The 22,359-nt window shown below is 40.7% G+C and overlaps 1 protein-coding gene across 2 annotated transcripts in view; it reads left to right on the top strand.

Moving 5' to 3' along the window:
• The window catches only part of FERMT1 (fermitin family member 1), a 66,527-nt gene that overhangs the window by 7,179 nt on the left and 36,989 nt on the right, over positions 1-22,359 (top strand). The window contains exons 3-6 of one of the 2 annotated variants that reach the window (XM_032606569.1): positions 152-385; positions 10,738-10,884; positions 19,889-20,102; positions 22,125-22,227. In XM_032606569.1, coding sequence (XP_032462460.1) covers positions 152-385; positions 10,738-10,884; positions 19,889-20,102; positions 22,125-22,227 — 698 coding nt within the window. The remainder of the gene's footprint in view (positions 1-151; positions 386-10,737; positions 10,885-19,888; positions 20,103-22,124; positions 22,228-22,359) is intronic. The other variant, XM_032606570.1, reaches the window with a different exon arrangement.

The following is a 22,359-nucleotide window of genomic DNA, read 5'->3' as shown; positions in this document are numbered from 1 at the left end:
GACAAGAAGCCAAGAATGATGAAACCTTGGACTGTAAGAGGAGGTGGGAGCTGAAGACCAGCGTTGGCTTCAGTTTTGCACACAAGGAACTTGACTCTGGGGTGCGAGTGCTCACTCTCACTTTACTGCACTGTGTTCTCCGTTCTTGCAGACATAGCCCAGGACTGGTCAGACTTTGCCCTTTGGTGGGAACAGAAGCACTGCTGGCTTCTGAAAACGCACTGGACCCTGGACAAATGTGGGGTCCAGGCAGATGCAAAGCTTCTCTTCACCCCTCAGCATAAAATGCTTCGCCTCCGCCTGCCCAACGTGAAGACAGTGCGACTGCGAGTCAGCTTCTCGGCCGTGGTCTTCAGAGCGGTCAGCGACATCTGCAGAGCCCTGAGTGAGTTTCCGCAGGCGCCTGCGCCCTCTGGACTCTCAGCAGAGGAGAACGGGAAAACGCGTGCACTTCTGTCCACAAGCAGTTGGCTTTACAGAACATGTGCCTTATTAGGAGCATACTTTTCGAGCGCAGTTCTGGAGACTTTAGCCATTTAAGTGAAGTTAAACCAAACGGAAAATTATTGGAATAAATCAGATTCACTTCCACAAAGCTTAAAACTATTTCAAAGAGATTTGTAAACAGAAGAGACAACTCCATTAAGATTTCCCCCCCAAAACTCATTTCTCTAAGCCATACTGAAATCATCATTATATTTAAGACAAAAAAAGAGTTCCATTAAATTATTATCACCATAGAGCCAATGTGTCTTTATTGTTTTTGAGATAATGGTGATGCAATGTCTTAATTGCTTCCCTAATATTTGGCTCCAGTAAATAACTCTGTCCACAAACATCATTTGTGGAGTTTATTTTAAGCAGGAAAGTACACTTAATTATGGATCAGAAACTTTAACAGCCATTAGAGACAACACTGTCCAAACCATTGCTTCTTCCTGGGACTTCCATAATAGGAGCAAACCCTGGGTCAGGAAGGTGTTCTTATTTTATATTTTTTGAAAGTGTGTAGGTATATTCTTGAGTTCCAAGGCAAAGATTTAGTATTTGAACACAGTATATACAGTATGTGAGTGAGTGATCTATCTCCCCATTAAACTGTAAACTGCTCATTCATTCCTTCAACAAATATATACGTATTGGTTTGGCAGGCACTAGGATGAGTGCTAGGGATGGGTTAAGCAAAAAAACAGACCAAAATCTCTGCCCTCCTTGAGCTTACGGTGTAACATACAGAGACAGAAAATAAATCATGTAAAAAAATAAGATGTTAAAAGGAGATAGGTAGTGGAGAAAAAAAGGAAAAAGTATATAGTGTACACAGGATTGAGACTGCCACTGTTGGGTAGGGCAGGTTGGTATAGTATTAAATAAGGTGAAGACAGAACCATTTCTTGAACATGGCTGTGTTCCTAACACCTAGGAGAATGTCTGGCACCCATCAACTGCTTAGTAACTGCTTGTTTGTTTGTTTGTTTTTTTGCTTGTTTGTTTTTTAACACCTTCATTGGAGTATAATTGCTTTAAAATGGTGTGTTAGTTTCTGCTTTATAACAAAGTGAATCAGTTATACATATACATATGTTCCCATATCTCTTCCCTCTTGCGTCTCCCTCCCTCCCACCCTCGCTATCCCACCCCTCTAGGTGGTCACAAACCACCTAGCTGATCTCCCCGTGCTATGTGGCTGCTTCCCACTAGCTATCTATTTTACATTTGGTAGTGTATATATGTCCATGCCACTTTCTTACTTTGTCACAGCTTACCCTTCGCCCTCGCCATATCCTCAAGTCCATGCTCTAGTAGGTCTGTGTCTTTATTCCCGTCTTACCACTAGGTACTTCATGACCTTTCCTTTTTCTTTTTTTTTTCCTTATATTCCATGTAAGTGTGTTAACATACAGTATTTGTTTTTCTCTTTCTGACTTATTTCATGCTGTATGACACTCTAGCTCCATCCACCTCACTACAAATAACTCAATTTCGTTTCTCTTCATGGCTGAGTAATATTCCATTGTATATATCTTCCACATCTGCTTTATCCATTCATCTGTTGATGGACACTTAGGTTGCTTCCATGTCCTGGCTATTGTAAATAGAGCTGCAGTGAACATTTTGGAACATGACTCTTTTTGAATTATGGTTTTCTCAGGGTGTATGCCCAGTAGTGGGATTGCTGGGTCATATGGAACTTCTATTTGTAGTTTTTTAAGGAACCTCCATACTGTTCTCCATAGTGGCTGTACCAATTTATATTCCCACCAACAGTGCAAGAGTGTTCCCTTTTCTCCACACCCTCTCCAACATTGATTGTTTCTAGATCTTTTGATGATGGCCATTCTAACTGATGTGAGATGATATCTCATTGTAGTTTTGATTTGCATTTCTCTAATGATTAATGATGTTGACCATTCTTTCATGTGCTTGCGTGCAGTCTCTATATCTTCTTTGGAGAAATGTCTATTTAGGTCTTCTGCCCATTTTTGGATTGGGTTGTTTGTTTTTCTGTTATTGAGCTGCATGAGCTGCTTGTAAACTTTGGAGATTAATCCTTTGTCAGTTGCTTCATTAGCAAATATTTTCTCCCATTCTGAGGGTTGTCTTTTGGTCTTGTTTATGGTTTCCTTTGCTGTGCAAAAGCTTTGAAGTTCCATTCGTCCCATTTGTTTATTTTTGTTTTTATTTCCATGTCTCTAGGAGGTGGGTCAAAAAGGATCTTGCTGTGACTTATGTCATAGAGCATTCTGCCCATGTTTTCCTCTAAGAGTTTGATAGTTTCTGGCCTTACATTTAGGTCTTTAATCCATTTTGAGCTTATTTTTATGTATGGTGTTAGGGAGTCTTCTAATTTCATACTTTTACATGTATCTGTCCAGTTTTCCCAGCACCACTTATTGAAGAGGCTGTCTTTTCTCCACTGTATATTCTTGCCTCCTTTATCAAAGATAAGGTGACCATATGTGCATGGGTTTACTATGGGCTTTCTATCCTGTTCCATTGATCTATATTTCTGTTTTTGTGCCAGTACCATACTGTCTTCATTACTGTAGCTTTGTAGTATAGTCTAAAGTCAGGAAACGTGATTCCTCCAGCTCCATTTTTCGTTCTCAAGATTGCTTTGGCTATTTGGGGTCTTTTGTGTTTCCATACAAATTGTGAAATTTTTTGTTCTAGTTCTGTGAAAAATGTCAGTGGTAGTTTGATAGGGATTGCATTGAATCTGTAGATTGCTTTGGGAATTGAGTCATTTTCACAATGTTGATTTTTTCCAATCCAAGAACATGGTATATCTCTCCATCTATTTGTATCATCTTTAATTTCTTTCATCAGTGTCTTACAATTTTCTGCATACAGGTCTCTTGTCTCCTTAGGTAGGCTTATTTCTAGATATTTTATTCTTTTTGTTGCAATGTTTAATGGGAGTGTTTTCTTGATTTCACTTTCAGATTTTTCATCATTAGTGTATAAGAATGCCAGAGATTTCTGTGCATTAATTTTGTATCCTGCTACTTTACCAATTCATTGATTAGCTCTAGTAGTTTTCTGATAGAATCTTTAGGATTCTCTAAGTAGAGTATCATGTCATTTGCAAACAGTGACAGCTTTACTTCTTCTTTTCCGATTTGGATTCCTTTTATTTCTTTTTCTGCTCTGATTGCTGTGGCTAAAACTTCCAAAACTATGTTGAATAAGAGTGGTGAGAGTGGGCAACTTTGTCTGGTTCCTGATCTTAGTGGAAACGCTTTCAGTTTTTTACCATTGAGGAAAATTGTTGGCTGTGGGTTTGTTATATATGGCCTTTATTATGTTGAGGAAAGTTCCCACTGTGCCTACTTTCTACAGGATTTTTATCATAAATGGGTGTTGAATTTTGTTGAAAGCTTTCTCTGCATCTTTTGAGATGATCATATGGTTTTTCTCTTTCAATTTGTTAATATGGTGTATCCCGTTGATTGATTTGTGTATATTAAAGAATCCTTGCATTCCTGGAATAAACCCCACTTGATTATGGTGTATGATCCTTTTAATGTGCTGTTGGATTCTGTTTGCTAGTATTTTGTTGAGGATTTTTGCATCTATGTTCATCAGTGATATTGGCCTGTAGTTTTCTTTCTTTGTGACATCTTTGTCTGGTTTCGGTATCAGGGTGATGGTGGCCTCGTAGAATGACTTTGGCAGTGTTCCTCCCTCTGCTATATTTTGGAAGAGTTTGAGAAGGATAGGTGTTAGCTCTCCTCTAAATGTTTGATGGAATTTGCCTGTGAAGCCATCTGGTCCTGGGCTTTTGTTTGTTGGAAGATTTTTAATCACAGTTTCAATTTCAGTGCTTGTGATTGGTCTGTTTATATTTTCTATTTCTTCCTGATTCAGTCTTGGAAGGTTGTGCTTTTCTAAGGATTTGTCCACTTCTTCCAGGTTGTCCATTTTATTGGCATATATTTGATTGTAGTAATGTTTCATGATCTTTTGTATTTCTGCAGTGACAGTTGTTACTTCTCCTTTTTCATTTCTAATTCTATTGATTTGAGTCTTCTCCCTTTTTTTCTTGATGAGTCTGGCTAATGGTTTATCAATTTTTGTTATCTTCTCAAAGAACCAGTTTTTAGTTTTATTGATCTTTGCTATCATTTCCTTCATTTCTTTTTCATTTATTTCTGATCTGATCTTTATGATTTCTTTCCTTCTGCTAAATTTGGGGTTTTGTTTGTTCTTCTTTCTCTAATTTCTTTAGGTGCAAGGTTGGGTTGTTTATTTGAGATGTTTCCTGTTTCTTAAGGTAGGATTGTATTGCTATAAACTTCCCTCTTAGAACTGCTTTTGCTGCATTCCATAGGTTTTGGGTTGCCATGTCTCCATTGTCATTTGTTTCCAGGTTTTTTTTATTTCCTCTTTGATTTCTTCAGTGATCACTCCATTATTAAGTAGTGTATTGTTTAGCCTCCATGTGTTTGTATTTTTTACAGATCTTTTCCTGTAATTGATATCTAGCTTCATAGCATTGTGGTCGGAAAAGATTCTTCATACAATTTCAATTTTCTCAAATTTACCAAGGCTTGATTTGTGACCCAAGATATGATCTATCCTGGAGAATATTCCATGAGCACATGAGAAAAATGTCTATTCCGTTGTTTTGGGATGGAACGTCCTATAAATATCAATGAAGTCCATCTTGTTTAATGTATCATTTAAAGCTTGTGTTTCCTTATTTATTTTCATTTTGGATGATCTGTCCATTGGTGAAATTGGGGTGTTAAAGTCCCCTACTATGATCATGTTACTGTCGATTTCCCCCTTTGTGGCTGTTAGCATTTTCCTTATGTATTTAGGTGCTCCTATGTGGGTGCATAAATATTTACAATTGTTATATCTTCTTCTTTGATTGATCCCTTGATCATTATGTACTGCCGTTCTTTGTCTCTTGTAACAGTCTTTATTTTAAAGTCTATTTTGTCTGATATGAAAACTGCTACTCCAGCTTTCTTTTGATTTCCATTTGCATGGAATATCTTTTTCCATCCCCTCACTTTCAGTCTGTATGTGTCCCTTGGTCTGAAGTGGGTCTCTTGTAGACAGCATATATATATGGTTCTTGTTCTTGTATCCATTCAGCCAGTCTGTGTCTTTTGGTGGGAACATTTAATCCATTTACATTTAAGGTAATTATCGGTATGTTGGTTCCTGTTCCCATTTTCTTAATTGTTTTGGGTTTGTTATTGTAGGTCTTTTCCTTCTCTGTGTTTCTTGCCTAGAGAAGTTCCTTTAGCATTTGTTGTAAAGCTGGTTTAGTGGTGCTGAACTCTCTCAGCTTTTGCTTGTCTGTAAAAATTTTAATTGCTCCATCAAATCTGAATGAGATCCTTGCTGGATAGAGTAATCTTGGTTGTAGTTTTTTCTCCTTCAACACTTTAAATATGCCCTGTCACTCCCTCCTGGCTTGCAGAGTTCCTGCAAAAGATCAGCTGTCAACCTTATGGGGATTCCCTTGTGTGTTATTTGTTGTTATTCCCTTGCTGCTTTTAATATATTTTCTTTGCAGTTAATTTTTGATAGTTTGATTAATATGTGTCTTGGGTGTTTCTCCTTGGATTTATCCTGTATGGGACTCTCTGTGCTTCCTGGACTTGATTAATTATTTCCTTTCCCACATTAGGGAAGTTTTCAACTATAATCTCTTCAAATATTTTCTCAGTCCCTTTCTTTTTCTCTTCTTCTTCTGAGAACCCTATAATTTGAATGTTGGTGCGTTTAATGTTGTCTCAGAGGTCTCTGAGACTGTCCTCAGTTCTCTCATTCTTTTTTCTTTATTCTGCTCTGCAGTAGTTATTTCCACTATTTTATCTTCCAGGTCACTTATCTGTTCTTCTGCCTCAGTTATTCTGCCATGGATCCCTTCTAGAGTATTTTTCATTTCATTTATTGTGTTGTTCATCGTTGCTTGTTTCCTCTTTAGTTCTTCTAGATCCTTGTTAAATGTTTCTTGCATTTTCTCTATTCTATTTCCAAGATTTTGGATCATATTTACTATCATTATTCTGAATTCTTTTTCAGGTAGACTGCCTGTTTCCTCTTCATTTTTTCGGTCTGATGGGTTTTTACCTTGTTCCTTTATCTGCTGTGTGATTTTCTGTCTTCTCATTTTGCTTATCTTACTGTGTTTGGGGTCTCCTTTTTGCAGGCTGCAGGATAGTAGTTCCTGTTGTTTTTGGTGTCTGTCCCCAGTGGTTAAGGTTGGTTCAGTGTGTTGTGTTGGCTTCCTGGTGGAGGGGACTAGTGCCTGTGTTCTGGTGGATGAGGCTGGATCTTGTCTTTCTGGTGGGCAGGTCCACGTCTGGGGCTGTGTTTTGGGGTGTCTGTGGCCTTATTATGATTTTAGGCAGCCTCTCTGCTAATGCATGCAGTTGTGTTCCTGCCTTGCTAGTTGTTTGGCATAGGGTGTCCAACACTGTTTCTTGCTGGTTGTTGAGTGAAGCTGGGTCTTGTTGTTGAGATGGAGATATTTGGGAGATTTTCACTGTTTGATATTTCGTGGAGCTGGGAGGTCTCTTGTGGACCAGTGTCCTGAAGTTGGCTCTCCCACCTCAGAGGCACAGCGCTGATGCCTGGCTGGGGCACCAAGAGCCTTTCATCCACACGGCTCAGAATAAAAGGGAGAAAAACTGTGCTTCCCTGGTGGTGCAGTGGTTGAGAGTCCACCTGCCAATGCAGGGGACACAGGTTCATGCCCCAGTCCGGGAAGATCCCACATGCCACAGAGCAGCTGGGTTCGTGAGCCATGGCCACTGAGCCTGCACGTCTGGGGCCTGTGCTCCACAACGGGAGAGGCCACAACAGTGAGAGGCCCGTGTTCTGCAAAAAAAAATTTAAAAAAGAAAGGAGAAAAAGAAGAAAGAAAGAACGAGGATAAAATAAAAGTAAGATAAATAAAATAAAATTATTAAAATAAGAATAATTATTAAGAAAAAAAATTTTTTCAGTAAAAAAAACGGAAGGACAGAACCCTAGGACAAATGGTGAAAGTAAACTTTTACAGACAAAATCTCACACAGAAGCATACACATACACACTCACAAAAAGAGGAAAAGGGGAAAAAATAATATATCTTGCTCCCAAAGTCCACCTCAATTGGGATGATTCATTTTCTACTCAGGTATTCCACAGATGCAGGGTACATCAAGTTGATTTTGGAGATTTAATCCGCTGCTCCTGAGGCTGCTGGGAGAGATTTCCCTTTCTCTTCTTTGTTCCCACAGCTTCCGGGGTTCAGCTTTGGATTTGGCCCCGCTTCTGCATGTAGGTCACTTGAGGGTGACTGTTCTTCGCTCAGAGAGGATGGGGTAAAGGAGCAGCTGATTCAGGGGCTCTGGCTCACTCAGGCCGGGAGTAGGGAGGGGTACGGAGGCGGGTTGAGCCTGCGGTGGCAGAGGCCAGCATGATGTTGCACGAGCCTGAGGTGCGCTGTACATTCTCCCAGGGAATTTGTCCCTGGATCACGGGACCCTGACAGTGGCGGGCTGCACAGGCTCCTGGGTGGGGAGGTGTGGATAGTGACCTGTGCTTGCTCACAAGGCTTCTTGGTGGCAGCAGCAGGAGCCTTATCATCCCATGCCCGTCTCTGGGGTCCATGCTTTTAGCCGCGGTTTACACCCGTTTCTGGAGCTCCTTTAAGCGGCGCTGTTAATCCCCTCTCTTCGCGCACCAGGAAACAAAGAGGCAAGAAAAAGTCTCTTGCCTCTTTGGCAGGTCCAGACTTTTTCCCAGACTCCCTCCCTGCTAGCAGTGGTGCACTATCCCCTTCAGGCTGTGTTCACGCCGCCAACCCCAGTCCTCTCCCTGGGATCCAACCAAAGCCCGAGACAGCTCCCAGTCCCCGCCTGTCCCGGCGGGTGAGCAGACAAGCCTCTCAAGCTGGTGAGTGCTGGTAGGCACCGGCCCTCTATGCGGGAATCTCTCCGTTTTGTCCTCCACACCCCTATTGCTCCGTTCTCCTCCGCAGCCCCAAAGCTTCCCCCTACGCCACATGCAGTCTCCGCCCGCGAAGGGGCTTCCTAGTTTGTGGAAACCTTTCCTTCTTCACAGCTCCCTCCTACTGGTGCAGATCCCGTCCCTATTCTTTTGTCTCTGTTTTTTCTTTTTTCTTTTGCCCTACCCACGTAAGCGGGGAGTTTCTTGCCTTTTGGGAGGTCTGAGGTTTTCTGCCAGTGTTCAGTGGGTGTTCTATAAGAGCAGTTCCACGTGTAGATGTATTTCTGACGTATCTGTGGGGAGGAAGGTGATCTCTGCGTTTTATTCTTCCGCCATCTTCCTCAACTCCAGTAACTGGTTGTTGACTGAGCAAATGAATGGAAGCTTCCATTACAAAACATAAGTTCCAGAATTGTCCCTGATGCATGGTGAGCAAATGACAAGCACAGGGCACCTTGCTTTCAGGAATATTCTATAGAAAATTTGAAAACAGAGTAAATGAGTAAATAAAATTCTACATACCACAGTGGACTGGAAGCACACATTGTAGCTGGGGCCGAAAACTTGGAAGTTTTGAAATAAACAGAAACATTCATACATTCTTTTCTTTTCCAGATTACACCTTCATGGTAGTTCTAAAGGACTCAACTTGGCATTTCTAATAAATCCTTTTTTTTTCTTTTTGACCATGCCACATAGCTTGCGGGATCTCAGTTCCCCAACCAGAGATTACGCAGTCCACAGCAGTGAAAGGGCCGAGTCCTAACCACTGGACCACCAGGGAATTCCCTAATAATCACTTTCTATATGTGACCAATTGAAACTAAATCAAATTTAGCAATAGGATTTTTTTCCCTCGAAGAAAAGACAAGACACAAATCTTGGGCTTGGAGATATCGGTGTTTTGTTTTGTTTTGTTTGTTGGTAAAGTTTCAAAATTTTGATTCATTTCCAGGTTTTGTGTATAAATTATGCATTTGGAATGGTCACAGGTGTGTGTTGCAACCTGATAGTCAGGCTTGGTTAAAGGGAGGGAATCGAGCCCAGTTGCCAGCCTCAGCCTCAGCACCAAGCAGTGTTTGAACTAAGAGGTAGGAGGACCTATGGAATCAGTGCATTTACCTCCAGGAAAGCTGCCCAGAAACTCTAATATCCACATTCCTTGGCTTTTACCTAGGATCCTAGCAGCACAGTGTGTTTATAAAGTTATCAGTTCTGATTGGAAATGGCAGTTATAAGTATATTTGATTAATGGAGGAAAATGGGGACTATCTTCTTAGTTTGAGTACTCCAGAAGCAGACCTGAGATAAGAATTCAAGTACAAATATTATTTATTTGGAAGGTGATGCCAGGAAACACTGGCTGGGAGTGGGAAAACGAGACTGGGAAAAGAAGGCCACTAATGAGCAAGTATCACTGATCAAGTCACACTTTGGGCAACTGGGGACCTCTGGGAGGCAGTGTGGACATGTCTTGGAGCTGTGCCACCCAAGGGGCAAGGGAGCTGGGGTGTTAATACACCATTCTCATCAGTCATTGAGTCATCAAGGGCTGTTCTTGGGGACCGTTAATTCACTGAACTTATGTGGCCTGTTGCATCTGTATCTGAGCAGTGTGGACTCTGGCATCCAGAGCAAGCCCTTGGGTAGAGAGACACATCCTAGCTGCCATTGGAAGGGGGTCAGAGCTCACTGAAATGGTGATGGCCAAGGGGTGGGTGGGGCACCTACCATGTCTGCCTCGGGGATGAAAGTAGCTGTTGGGCAGAGAAAGGCTCTGAAGACCGCTGGTCCATAAAGGAAAAAAGATGGGGTCTTTTGTTGTTGCTTAAAAACCTAAAAACAGAAAAGGAAGGAAGGGAGGGAGGAAGGAAAGAAGCAAGGAGGGAGGGGAAAACGTAGTCAATAGATGACACAAGCATAGGAAAATGCTGAGAGCAGTTTAAGCAGAGTGACGATCACAGGAAGGAGCCACTATACTATTCCCTTCACATTGGATATGTTTGAAATATTTTCACAGTAGATTAAAAAACAAACTAGAAATTTTCCTAGACTGAATCTCCCTCCACTATCTGACCCACACACACACCCATTTTGGGAGTCACTTATCCCCTTCAATTTCTTCAAAAGGAATGCGATTTAGTTCCATTTATCTCTCAGGAATTTCCTGAGAAATGGTTTCAGATGCCCAACATGACTCTTGAGTCTTAGAAGGAATTTTCTTTTTACTTTTTGCATGTTTTCTTTCTTTTTTATATATTTTTTATTTTTTAGATATTAGAAGAGCAGAAGAAGTTTCCTTGTTAAAGCCTTCTGGTGAATATTTTAAAAAGAAGAAAAGAAAAGAAAAAAATAATAAGGAGCCCATAATTGAAGATATTTTAAGCCTGGAGTGTTCTCCAACAAATTCAGGTCCGCCAGGTAAGATTTATGATAGGTGTTTTGTTGTTTTAATTCATTATTAAATCCAAGCATTTCTTAAATTCTTAAGTCCCAAGAACTCTCCTCCCCTCTGGTCACCTTTCTTCTCTCCCCCAAACAAAGAAGGACTAAAATTGAAGATTCCAGTGATGAGGATAGAATATCCAACTAATTTTAGAACTAACAGAAATTTTTTGACAAGGTATGTTGTATGGCTCATTATTTTAATTGTATGTATTAGGTCACGGATGAATGTAAAACTTTAGTAGAATTGGCCATGAATTTGTGGGATAAAGGAAATTTGTTAGATCACTCGGATATACTTCTCTTCCTGATTCTACCTTCATATGACTCTTTCCTGAACTCAATTTAAATTTTGAGTTGGGCATGTAACAGGAGGGGCAGTAAAAATTCTGTAAAAGACATCATCCTTTTATTTTTACAGTCGTACATCAGAGCTGTTGCAGACCACAGCAATAAAGAAAGTCACACGAATTTTTTTTGTTTCCCAGCTCATATAAAAGTTTACACTCTAGGACTTCCCTGGTGGCGCAGTGGTTGAGAGTCTGCCTGCTGATGCAGGGGACATGGGTTCGTGCCCTGGTCCAGGAAGATCCCACATGCTGCAGAGCAGCTGGGCCCGTGAGCCATGGTCGCTGAGCCTGCGCGTCTAGAGCCTCTGCTCCACAGCAGGACAGGCCACAACAGTGAGAGGCCCACGTACGCAAAAAAAAAAAAAGCTAAAAGTTTACACTCTACTGTTACTATTAAGTGTGCAATAGCATTATGTCTTTAAAAAATGTACATACCTTAATTAAAAAATACTTTATTTATAAAAATGCTAACATAATCTGAGCCTTCAGCAAGTCATAGCAGTAACATCAAAGATCACTGATCACTGACCCCCATGACAAACATAATAATAATGGAAAAGCTTAAAATATTAGAATTACCAAAATGTGACACAGAGACACGAAGTGAGCAAATGCCATTGGAAAAATGGCTCCAATAGACTTGCTCAACACACAGTTGCCACAAACCTTTAATTTCTAAAAAAACAAAAAACCAGTATCTGCAAAGCACAATAAAATAAGATATGCCTATATATAAGAATTAATCCCGGTCGGAGGAAGATGGCGGAAGAGTAAGACGCAGAGATCACCTTCCTCCCCACAGATACACCAGAAATACATCTACACGTGGAACTGCTCCTATAGAACACCCACTGAACACTGGCAGAAAACCTCATCTCCCAAAAGGCAAGAAGCTCCCCACATACCTGGGTAGGGCAAAAGAAAAAAGAAAAAACAGAGAGAAAAGAATTGGGACAGGACCTGCACCAGTGGGAGGGAGCTGTGAAGGAGGAAAGGTTTCCACACACGAGGAAGCCCCTTCGCGGGCAGAGACTGCAGGTGGCGAAGGGGGGAAGCTTCAGAGCCGCAGAGGAGAGCACAGCAACAGGGGGGTGGAGGGCAAAGCGGGGAGATTCTCACACAGAGGATCAGAGCTGACTGGCACTCACCAGCCCGAGAGGTTTGTCTGCTCACCTGCTGGGGCGGGCAAGGCTGGGAGCTGAGGCTCAGGCTTCAGTTGGAGCGCAGGGAGAGGACTGGGGTTTGCGGCATGAACACAGCCTGCAGGGGGTTAGTAGTGCACCACGGCTAGCCGGGAGGGAGCCCGGGAAAAGTCTGGACCTGCCAAAGAGTCAAGAGACTTTTTCTTCCCTCTTTGTTTCCTGGTGCACGAGGAGAGGGGATTAAGAGCACTGCTTAAAGGAGCTCCAGAGACGGGTGGGAGCCGCGTCTAACAGCGCGGAACCCAGAGACAGGCATGAGATGCTAAGGCTGCTGCTGCCGCCACCAAGAAGCCTCTGTGCGAGCACAGATCACTCTCCACACCTCCCTTCCGGAGAGCCTGTGCAGCCCAACACTGCCAGGGTCCCAGGATCCAGGGACAACTTCCCTGGGAGAACGCACGGCACACCTCAGGCTGGTGCAACGTCCCACCCTCCTCTACCGCTGCAGGCTCACCCCACATCGTACCCCTCCCTCCTCCTGGCCTGAGTGAGTCAAGAGGTCCCGAGTCAGCTGCTCCTTTAACCCTGTCTTGTCTGAGTGAAGAACAGACACCCTCCGGTGACCTACACGCAGAGGCAGGGCCAAATCCAAAGCTGAGCCCCGGGAGCTGTGCGAACAAAGAAGAGAAAGGGAAATCTCTCCCAGCAGCCTCAGGAGTAGCATACTAAATCTCCACAATCAACTTGATGTACCCTGCATCTGTGGAATACAAGAATAGGCAACGAATCATCCCAAATTGAGGAGGTGGACTTTGAGAGCCAGATTTATTACTTTTTCCCCTTTTCCTCTTTTTGCGAGTGTGTATGTGTATTCTTCTGTGTAAGATTTTGTCTCTATAGCTTTGCTTTCACCATTTCTCCTAGGGTTCTATAGTTCTGTAGTTTTGTTGTTGTTGTTGTTTTGGTACTTTTTAAAAAATTTTTTTTCTTAATAATTATTTTTTATTTTAATAACTTTTTTTTTTTTTTTTGCGGTATGCCCACCTCTCACTGTTGTGGCCTCTCCCATTGCGGAGCACAGGCTCAGGATGCGCAGGCTCAGCGGCCATGGCTCAGGGGCCCAGCCACTCCGCAGCATGTGGGATCTTCCCAGACCGGGGCATGAACCCATGTCCCCTGCATCGGCAGGCGGACTCTCAACCACTGCGCCACCAAGGAAGCCCTTATTTTATTTTATCTTACTTTATTTTATATTACATTCTTTCTTTCTTTCTTTCTTTCTTTCTAATTTTTCTCCCTTTTATTCTGAGCCATGTGGATGAAAGCCTCTTGATGCTGCAGCCAGGAGTCAGTGCTGTGCCTCTGAGGTGGGAGAGCCAACTTCAGGACACTCGTCCACATGAAACCTCCCAGCTCCACATAATATCAAATGGCAAAAATCTCCCCGAGATCTCCATCTCAACACCAGCACCCAGCTTCATTCAACAACCAGCAAGCTACAGTGCTATACACCCTATGCCAAACAACTAGCGACACAGGACCACAACCCCACCCATTAGCAGAGAGGCTGTCTAAACTCATAGCAAGCCCACAGACACCCCAAAACACACCCACAGACGTGGACCTGCCCACTAGAAAGAAAAGATCAAGGCTCATTCACCAGAACACAGGCACTAGTCCCCTCCACCAGGAAGCCTACACAACATACTGAACCCACTTTAGCCACTGGGGACAAACACCAAAAACAACGGGAACTATGAACCTGCAGCCTGCAAAAAGGAGACCCCAAACACAGTAAGATGAGCAAAATGAGAAGACAGAAAATCACACAGCAGATGAAGGAGCAAGATAAAATCCACCAGACAGAATAAATGAAGAGGAAATAGGCAGTCTACCTGAAAAAGAATTCAGAATAGTGATAATAAATATGATCCAAAATCTTGGAAGTAGAATAGAGAAAATGCAAGAAACATTTAACAAGGACTTAGAAGAACTAAAGAGGATATAAGCAATGATGAACAACACAATAAATGAAATGAAAAATACTCTAGATGGGATCAATAGCAGAATAACTGAGGCAGAAGAACAGATAAGTGACCTGGAAGATAAAATAGTGGAAATAACTACTGCAGAGCTGAATAAAGCAAATAGAATAAAAACAACAGAGAACAGTCTCAGAGACCTCTGGGACAACATTAAATGCACCAACATTCGAATTATAGGGGTGCCAGAAGAAGAAGAGAAAAAGAAAGGACTGAGAAAATATTTGAAGAGATTATAGTTGAAAACTTCCCTAATATGGGAAGGAAAATAATTAATCAAGTCCAGGAAGCACAGAGAGTTCCATACAGGATAAATCCAAGGAGAAACACACCAAGACACATATTAATCAAACTGTCAAAAATTAAATACAAAGAAGACATATTAAAAGCAGCAAGGGAAAAGCAACAAATAACACACAAGGGAATCCCCATAAGGTTAACAGCTGATCTTTCAGCAGAAACTCTGCAAGCCAGAAGGGACTGGTAGGACAAATTTAAAGTGATGCAGGAGAGAAACCTACAACCAAGATTACTCTACCCAGCAAGGATCTCATTCAGATTTGATGGAGAAATTAAAACCTTTACAGACAAGCAAAAGCTGAGAGAGTTCAGCACCACCAAACCAGCTTTACAGCAAATGCTAAAGGAACTTCTCTAGGCAAGAAACACAAGAGAAGGAAAAGACCTACAATAACAAACCCAAAACAATTAAGAAAATGGGAACAGGAACCAACATACCGATAATTACCTTAAATGTAAATGGATTAAATGCTCCCACCAAAAGACACAGACTGGCTGAATGGATACAAAAACAAGAACCATATCTATGCTGTCTACAAGAGACCCACTTCAGACCTAGGGACACATACAGACTGAAAGTGAGGGGATAGAAAAAGATATTCCATGCAAATGGAAACCAAAAGAAAGCTGGAGTAGCAATTCTCATATCAGACAAAATAGACTTTAAGGTAAAGACTATTAGAAGAGACAAAGAAGGACACCACATAATGATCAAGGGATCGATCCACGAAGAAGATATAACAATTGTAAATATTTATGCACCCAACATAGGAGCATCTCAATACATAAGGCAAATACTAACAGCCATAGAGGGGGAAATCGACAGTAACACATTCATAGTAGGGGACTTTAACACCCCACTTTCACCAATAGACAGATCATCCAAAGTGAAAAAAAATAAGGAAACACAAGCTTTAAATGATACATTAAACGAGATGGACTTAATTGATATCTATAGGACATTCCATCCGAAAACAACAGAATACACGTTTTTCTCAAGTGCTCATGGATCATTCTACAGAATACATCATATCTTGGGTCACAAATCAAGCCTTGGTAAATTTAAGAAAATTGAAATCGTATCTGGTATGTTTTCTGACCACAATGCTATGAGACTAGATATCAATTACAGGAATAGATCTGTGAAAAATACAAACATATGGAGGCTAAACAATACACTACTGAATAATGAAGTGATCACAGAAGAAATCAAAGAGAAAATAAAATAATACCTAGAAACAAATGACAATGGAGACATGACAACCCAAAACCTATGGGATGCAGCAAAAGCAGTTCTAAGACGGAAGCTTATAGCAATACAATCCTACCTTAAGAAACAGAAAATATCTCGAATAAACAACCTAACCTTGCACCTAAAGCAATTAGAGAAATAAAAACAAAAAAATCCCACAGTTAGCAGAAGGAAAGAAATCATAAAAATCAGATCAGAAATAAATGAGAAAGAAATGAAGGAAATGATAGCAAAGCTCAATAAAACTAAAACCTGGTTCTTTGAGAAGATAAACAAAATTGATAAACTATTAGACACACTCATCAAGAAAAAAATGGAGAAGACTCAAATCAATAGAATTAGAAATGAGAAAGGAGAAGTAACAACTGACACTGCTGAAATACAAAAGATCATGAGAGATTACTACAAGCAACTCTATGCCAATAAAATGGACAACCTGGAAGAAATGGACAAATTCTTAGAAATGCACAACCTGCCAAGACTGAATCAGGAAGAAATAGAAAATATGAACAGACCAATCACAAGCACTGAAATTGAAACTGTGATTAAAAATCTGCCAACAAACAAAAGCCCAGGACCAGATGGTTTCACAGGCAAATTCTATCAAACATTTAGAGAAGATCTAACACCTATCCTTCTCAAACTCTTCCAAAATACAGCAGAGGGAGGAACACTGCCAAAGTCATTCTACGAGGCCACCATCACCTTGATACCAAAACCAGACAAGGATGTCACAAAGAAAGAAAACTACAGGCCAATATCACTGATGAACATAGATGCAAAAATCCTCAACAAAATACTAGCAAACAGAATCCAACAGCACATTAAAAGGATCATACACCATGATCAAGTGGGGTTAATTCCAGGCATGCAAGGATTCTTCAATATACGCAAATCAATCAACGTGATACACCATATTAACAAATTGAAGGAGAAAACCATATGATCATCTCAATAGATGCAGAGAAAGCTTTTGGCAAAATTCGTCACCCATTTATAATAAAATCCCTGTAGAATGTAAGCTTAGAGGGAACTTTTCTCAACATAATAAAGGCCATATATGACAAACCCACAGCCAACATTGTCCTCAATGGTGAAAAACTGAAAGCATTTCCGCTAAGATCAGGAACAAGACAAGGTAGCTCACTCTCACCAGTCTTATTCAACATAGGTTTGGAAGTTTTACCCATAGCACAGAGAAGAAAAGGAAATAAAAGGAATCCAAAATGGAAATGAAGACGTAAAGCTGTCACTGTTTGCAAATGACATGATACTATACATAGAGAATCCTAAAGATGCTACCAGAAAACTACTAGAGCTCATCAATGCATTTGGTAAAGTAGCAGGATACAAAATTAATGCACAGAAATCTCTGGCATTCCTATACACTAATGATGAAAAATCTGTAAGTGAAATCAAAAAAACACTCCCATTTACCATTGCAACAAAAAGAATAAAATATCTAGGAATAAACCTACCTATGAAGACAACAGATCTGTATGCAGAAAATTATAAGACACTGATGAAATAAATTAAAGGTGATACAAATAGATGGAGAGTTATACCATGTTCTTGGATTGGAAGAATCAACATTGTGAAAATGACTCTACTACCCAAAGTAATCTACAGATTCAGTGCAATCCCTATCAAACTAACACTGGCATTTTTAACAGAACTAGAGCAAAAAAATTCACAGTTTGTGTGGAAACAGAAAAGACCCTGAATAGCCAAAACTATCTTGAGAACGAAAAAAGGAGCTGGAGGAAGCAGGCTCCCTGACGTCAGGCTATACTACAAAGCTACAGTAATCAAGACAGTATGGTGTTGGCACAAAAACAGAAATATAGAATCAATGGAACAGGATAGAATGCCCAGAGATAAACCCACACACATATTGTCACCTTATCTTTGATAAAGGAGGCAGGAATGTACAGTGGAGAAAGGACAGCCTCTTCAGTAAGTGGTGATAGGGAAACTGGTCAGGTACATGTAAAAGTATGAGATTAGAACAATCCCTAACACCATACACAAAAATAAGTTTAAAATGGATTAAAGACCTAAATGTAAGGCCAGAAACTATCAAACTCTTAGTGGAAAACATCGGCAGAACACTCTATGACATAAATCACAGCAAGATCCTTTTTGACCCACCTCCTAGAGAAAAGGAAATAAAAACAAAGATAAACAAATGGGACCTAATGAAACTTCAAAGCTTTTGCACAGCAAAGGAAACCATAAACAAGACCGAAAGACAACCCTTAGAATGGGAGAAAATATTTGCAAAGGAAGCAACTGACAAAGGATTAATCTCCAAAATTTACAAGCAGCTCATGCAGCTCAATAACAAAAAAACAAACAACCCAATCCAAAAATGGGCAGAAGACCTAAATAGACATTTCTCCAAAGAAGACACACAGATGGCCAACAAACACATGAATGAATGCTCAACATCATTAATCATTAGAGAAATGCAAATCAAAACTACAATGAGATATCATCTCACACCGGTCAGAATGGCCATCATCAAAAAATCTAGAAATAATAAATGCTGGAGAGTGTGTGGAGAAAAGGGAACACTCTTGCACTGCTGGTGAGAATGTGAATTGGTACAGCCACTATGAAGCACAGTATGGAGGTTCCTCAAAAAACTGCAAATAGTACTACCATATGACCCAGCAATCCCACTACTGGGCATACACCCTGAGAAAACCATAATTCAAAAAGAGTCATGTACCAAAATGTTCATTGCAGCTCTATTTACAATAGCCAGGAGATGGAAACAACCTAAGTGTCCATCATCGGATGAATGGATAAAGAAGATGTGGCTCATATATACAATGGAATATTACTCAGGCATAAAAAGAAACGAAATTTAGTTATTTGTAGTGAGGTGGATGGACGTAGAGTCTGTCATACAGAGTGAAATAAGTCATAAAGAGAAAGACAAATACCATATGCTAACACATATATATGGAATCTAAGAAAAAAAATGTCATGAAGAACCTAGGGGTAAGATGGGAATAAAGACACAGACCTACTAGAGAATGGACTTGAGGATATGCAGAGGAGAAGGGTAAGCTGTGACAAAGTGAGAGAGAGGCATGGACATATATACACTACCAAATGTAAAATAGATAGCTAGTGGGAAGCAGCTGCATAGCACATGGAGATCAGCTCGGTGCTTTGTGACCACCTGGATGGGTGGGATAAGGAGGGTGGGAGGGTGGGTGACGCAAGAGGGAGGAGATATGGGAACATATATGTATGTATAACTGATTCACTTTGTTATAAAGCAGAAACTAACACACCATTGTAAAGCAATTATACTCCAATAAAGATGTAAAAAAACGAAAAAATAATCTCTAGCTTGCTTGCAACTCTGAGGGCTTCTTGCATAGTATATTGCAATGCAAAGAATGAAAAGGATTATTTATGCTTTCCTTATGCAAATTAGAGTCAGATGATTTATAAACCGTCAACTAGCTGGTTTCTTAAAATTTTAAATACTGTGATTTGTTTAGGGGATTTCCCAAAAAAATATAGTGTATTCATGCATTCTGCGAGAGCTCCAGTTTTCTAATAGTGCCAGAACTCACTACTGAAATAGGAGAATTTTGAATTATTGAGGAGATAGTCCCACATCTGTCTGGGTTGATTTTGGAAGTTTTTACAGCCTATGAGTTCCCAAGCTTCCCAGGAGCTAAATATTCAGACAGGAGTTTTACCTATGTTTAACTTCTCTCCCCATCACTCATGACTTATCTGATTATTTTCAATGTTAACAAACATTTAACTTCAAAATCCATTTTAGTACAAGCAATATTGGTAATTATTTTTCTAAAGATTCCTACCCCAAATCTCATATCCTAGTTCATTCTCTCCTTTGCTTTGCAGTAAGTCCTGGCTTATACAGTAGAACCATGACCCCCACATATGACCCCATCAACGGAACGCCAGCATCATCCACAATGACTTGGTTCAGTGACAGCCCTTTGACTGAACAAAACTGCAGTATCCTCGCATTCAGCCAGCCCCCTCAGGCACCAGAAGCTCTTGCTGACATGTACCAGCCTCGGTCTCTGGTTGACAAAGCCAAGCTTAACGCAGGGTAAGGACATGACTTGGTTTTGCGTCTCTGTGAACTGATGTTGATATAGTAAGAGAGATGCTGCAGGGATGGGGGAAGGGGTGTTTCATTTTTAAGTTAGCATGCCTAGGGATTGTATACTATTCACAAAAGTCAGTGCTGATTTTAGCAACAAAAGGGAAAAATGCAGCCTTTCATCATTTCAATACATTTAAAGTGTAACAACATTTACTCACTGGGTTAATTCAACGGTTTACCGTATGTGAATACTAATTCTTTGACCATACACGTGTGCAAAGTGTATTTTATGGAATGTAGAACAGCTTATAAGTGGGTTGGTCCCCATGGAGCAGCAGGGGAGACCCAAGGTGACCTCACTGTCTTTTGTAGAGCACTCCTCCATTCTGTGATCCAACAAGTGAGTCCTTCAGCTTTTGTATGAAGTGGTCTCAGAAAACACAATTTATTTCTCAAACCACCATCTATTTCACTCCCTGTTGTCAACCAAGTCAAGTCAAGTTTGTTAACAGCATTCCACTCCCTGTGAGATCTGGCCCTGAAGATGTCCATCTGTCCGTCCTGCTGTGCTGTCATGCACCCCATCCCCCCACGTGCATGCTCACTCTTGTGTCACCGCCTCACCTCCAGCTTTTCCCCTGCTCCAGAACCCTCTCCTTCCCTCCTCCTCTACCAGCCCATCCCTGTTTGTCCTTTAAAGCCCAGCCGCATACAGTCTTCTTCTGAGATGTCACCATTCAAGATCAGTCACTTCCCTTGAGTTCTGTTCTTTGGCTCCAGTGTTACCTTGTTCCTTTAGTATAAGCCTTGGTTACCCCACAGGACTGTCAATTCCTTTAGGTTGGAGACTGCATCTTGGTTATTCTTATTCTCCCAAAAGGGAATATATAATATGTAATAGAATATTACATATATGAGTATATATAATCAATATATGTAAACATATATAAAATACTTGATAGAATTTCAAACCATTTTCCTTCAGTGGTATTGGATGCCCTTCATTCCCACCTTGTTTTGTTGTTAACTTTTCATCACACCTCACCATTGCCAGTATTTATCTTTCAAACACTAGAATTGTGCTACCCAGTACAGGAGTCACTAGCCGCATATGGACATTTACATTTATGTTTGAATATAATTAAAATTAAAATGTGGCACTAGCCACATTTAAACCTTCAGTAACCACATGTGGCTAATGACTACTCAGTTGGGCAGGGCAATATAGAATATTTCCATCGTTACAGAAAGTTCTACATAGAACTTTCTGTAAGATAGAGCCAGTTCTGGGTTGGACCACCTAGTGTAGAAGTGGTCAGCAGTCAGCAAATACATGCAGAACAAGTACATACAATAGTCACCAAGCGCAGATTCTAATTCTGGCTCCACCACGAGGCATGTGACCTTGAACATATCACTTAATGCTGCTGAGGCTCATTTTCCTCATCCGTAAAACTGAGAAAATAAGAACTGCCCTGGGGGACTTCCCTGGTGGTCCAGTGGGTGAGACTCTGTGCTCCCAATGCAGGGGGCCCTGGTTCAATCCCTGGTCAGAGAACTAGATCCCGCATGCTGCAACTAAGAGCCCGCATGCCGCAACTAAAGATCCCACATGCTGCAACTGAGTCCACATGCCACCACTAAAGATCCCACATGCCGCAACTAAGACCTGGTGCAGCCAAAATAAATAAAACTAAATTGTAAAAAATTAACTCAAAAAAAAATAAAAATAAGAACTGCCCTGGCTCCTTCATTTGGTTACTTTAAAGTGTCAGTGAGAAAATATATACAAACAAAAAAGCAGTTGGAAAGCTGTATGATAAAATGGAGATATAAGCTATTATCAAGTCATCTCCCTTACTGAGTTTTGGTTATATTACTAACCCGGACTTTGTTCAAGGGTGTATATATACACACATATACATTTAGATATACATGTATATGTATATAAAAACACATTGTATAATACTATAATTATGTATGTAAAATTGATTGACTTTTAAAACTCATCCTGTTGTTTTCCAGTTGGCTAGACTCCTCACGTTCCCTTATGGAGCAAGGCATCCAGGAGGATGAGCAGCTGCTGTTACGATTTAAATACTACACTTTCTTTGACTTGAATCCCAAAGTAAGATACTTTTTCTGTATTCTGTCTCTCCCTTTTTTTTTTAATGTGAATGCATGAAAGTGTAAAATTGAGTTATTTAGTTTTCAAAATTAGGATTAATTTATGTAACCTTCTGTTTAGCTCTGTAGGGTT

Source organism: Phocoena sinus, chromosome 15 (assembly GCF_008692025.1).
Source record: "Phocoena sinus isolate mPhoSin1 chromosome 15, mPhoSin1.pri, whole genome shotgun sequence".
Taxonomy (NCBI): domain Eukaryota; kingdom Metazoa; phylum Chordata; class Mammalia; order Artiodactyla; family Phocoenidae; genus Phocoena; species Phocoena sinus.
The sequence above is the reverse complement of the archived record's forward strand: the minus strand, read 5'-3'. Positions and strand labels throughout refer to the sequence as shown.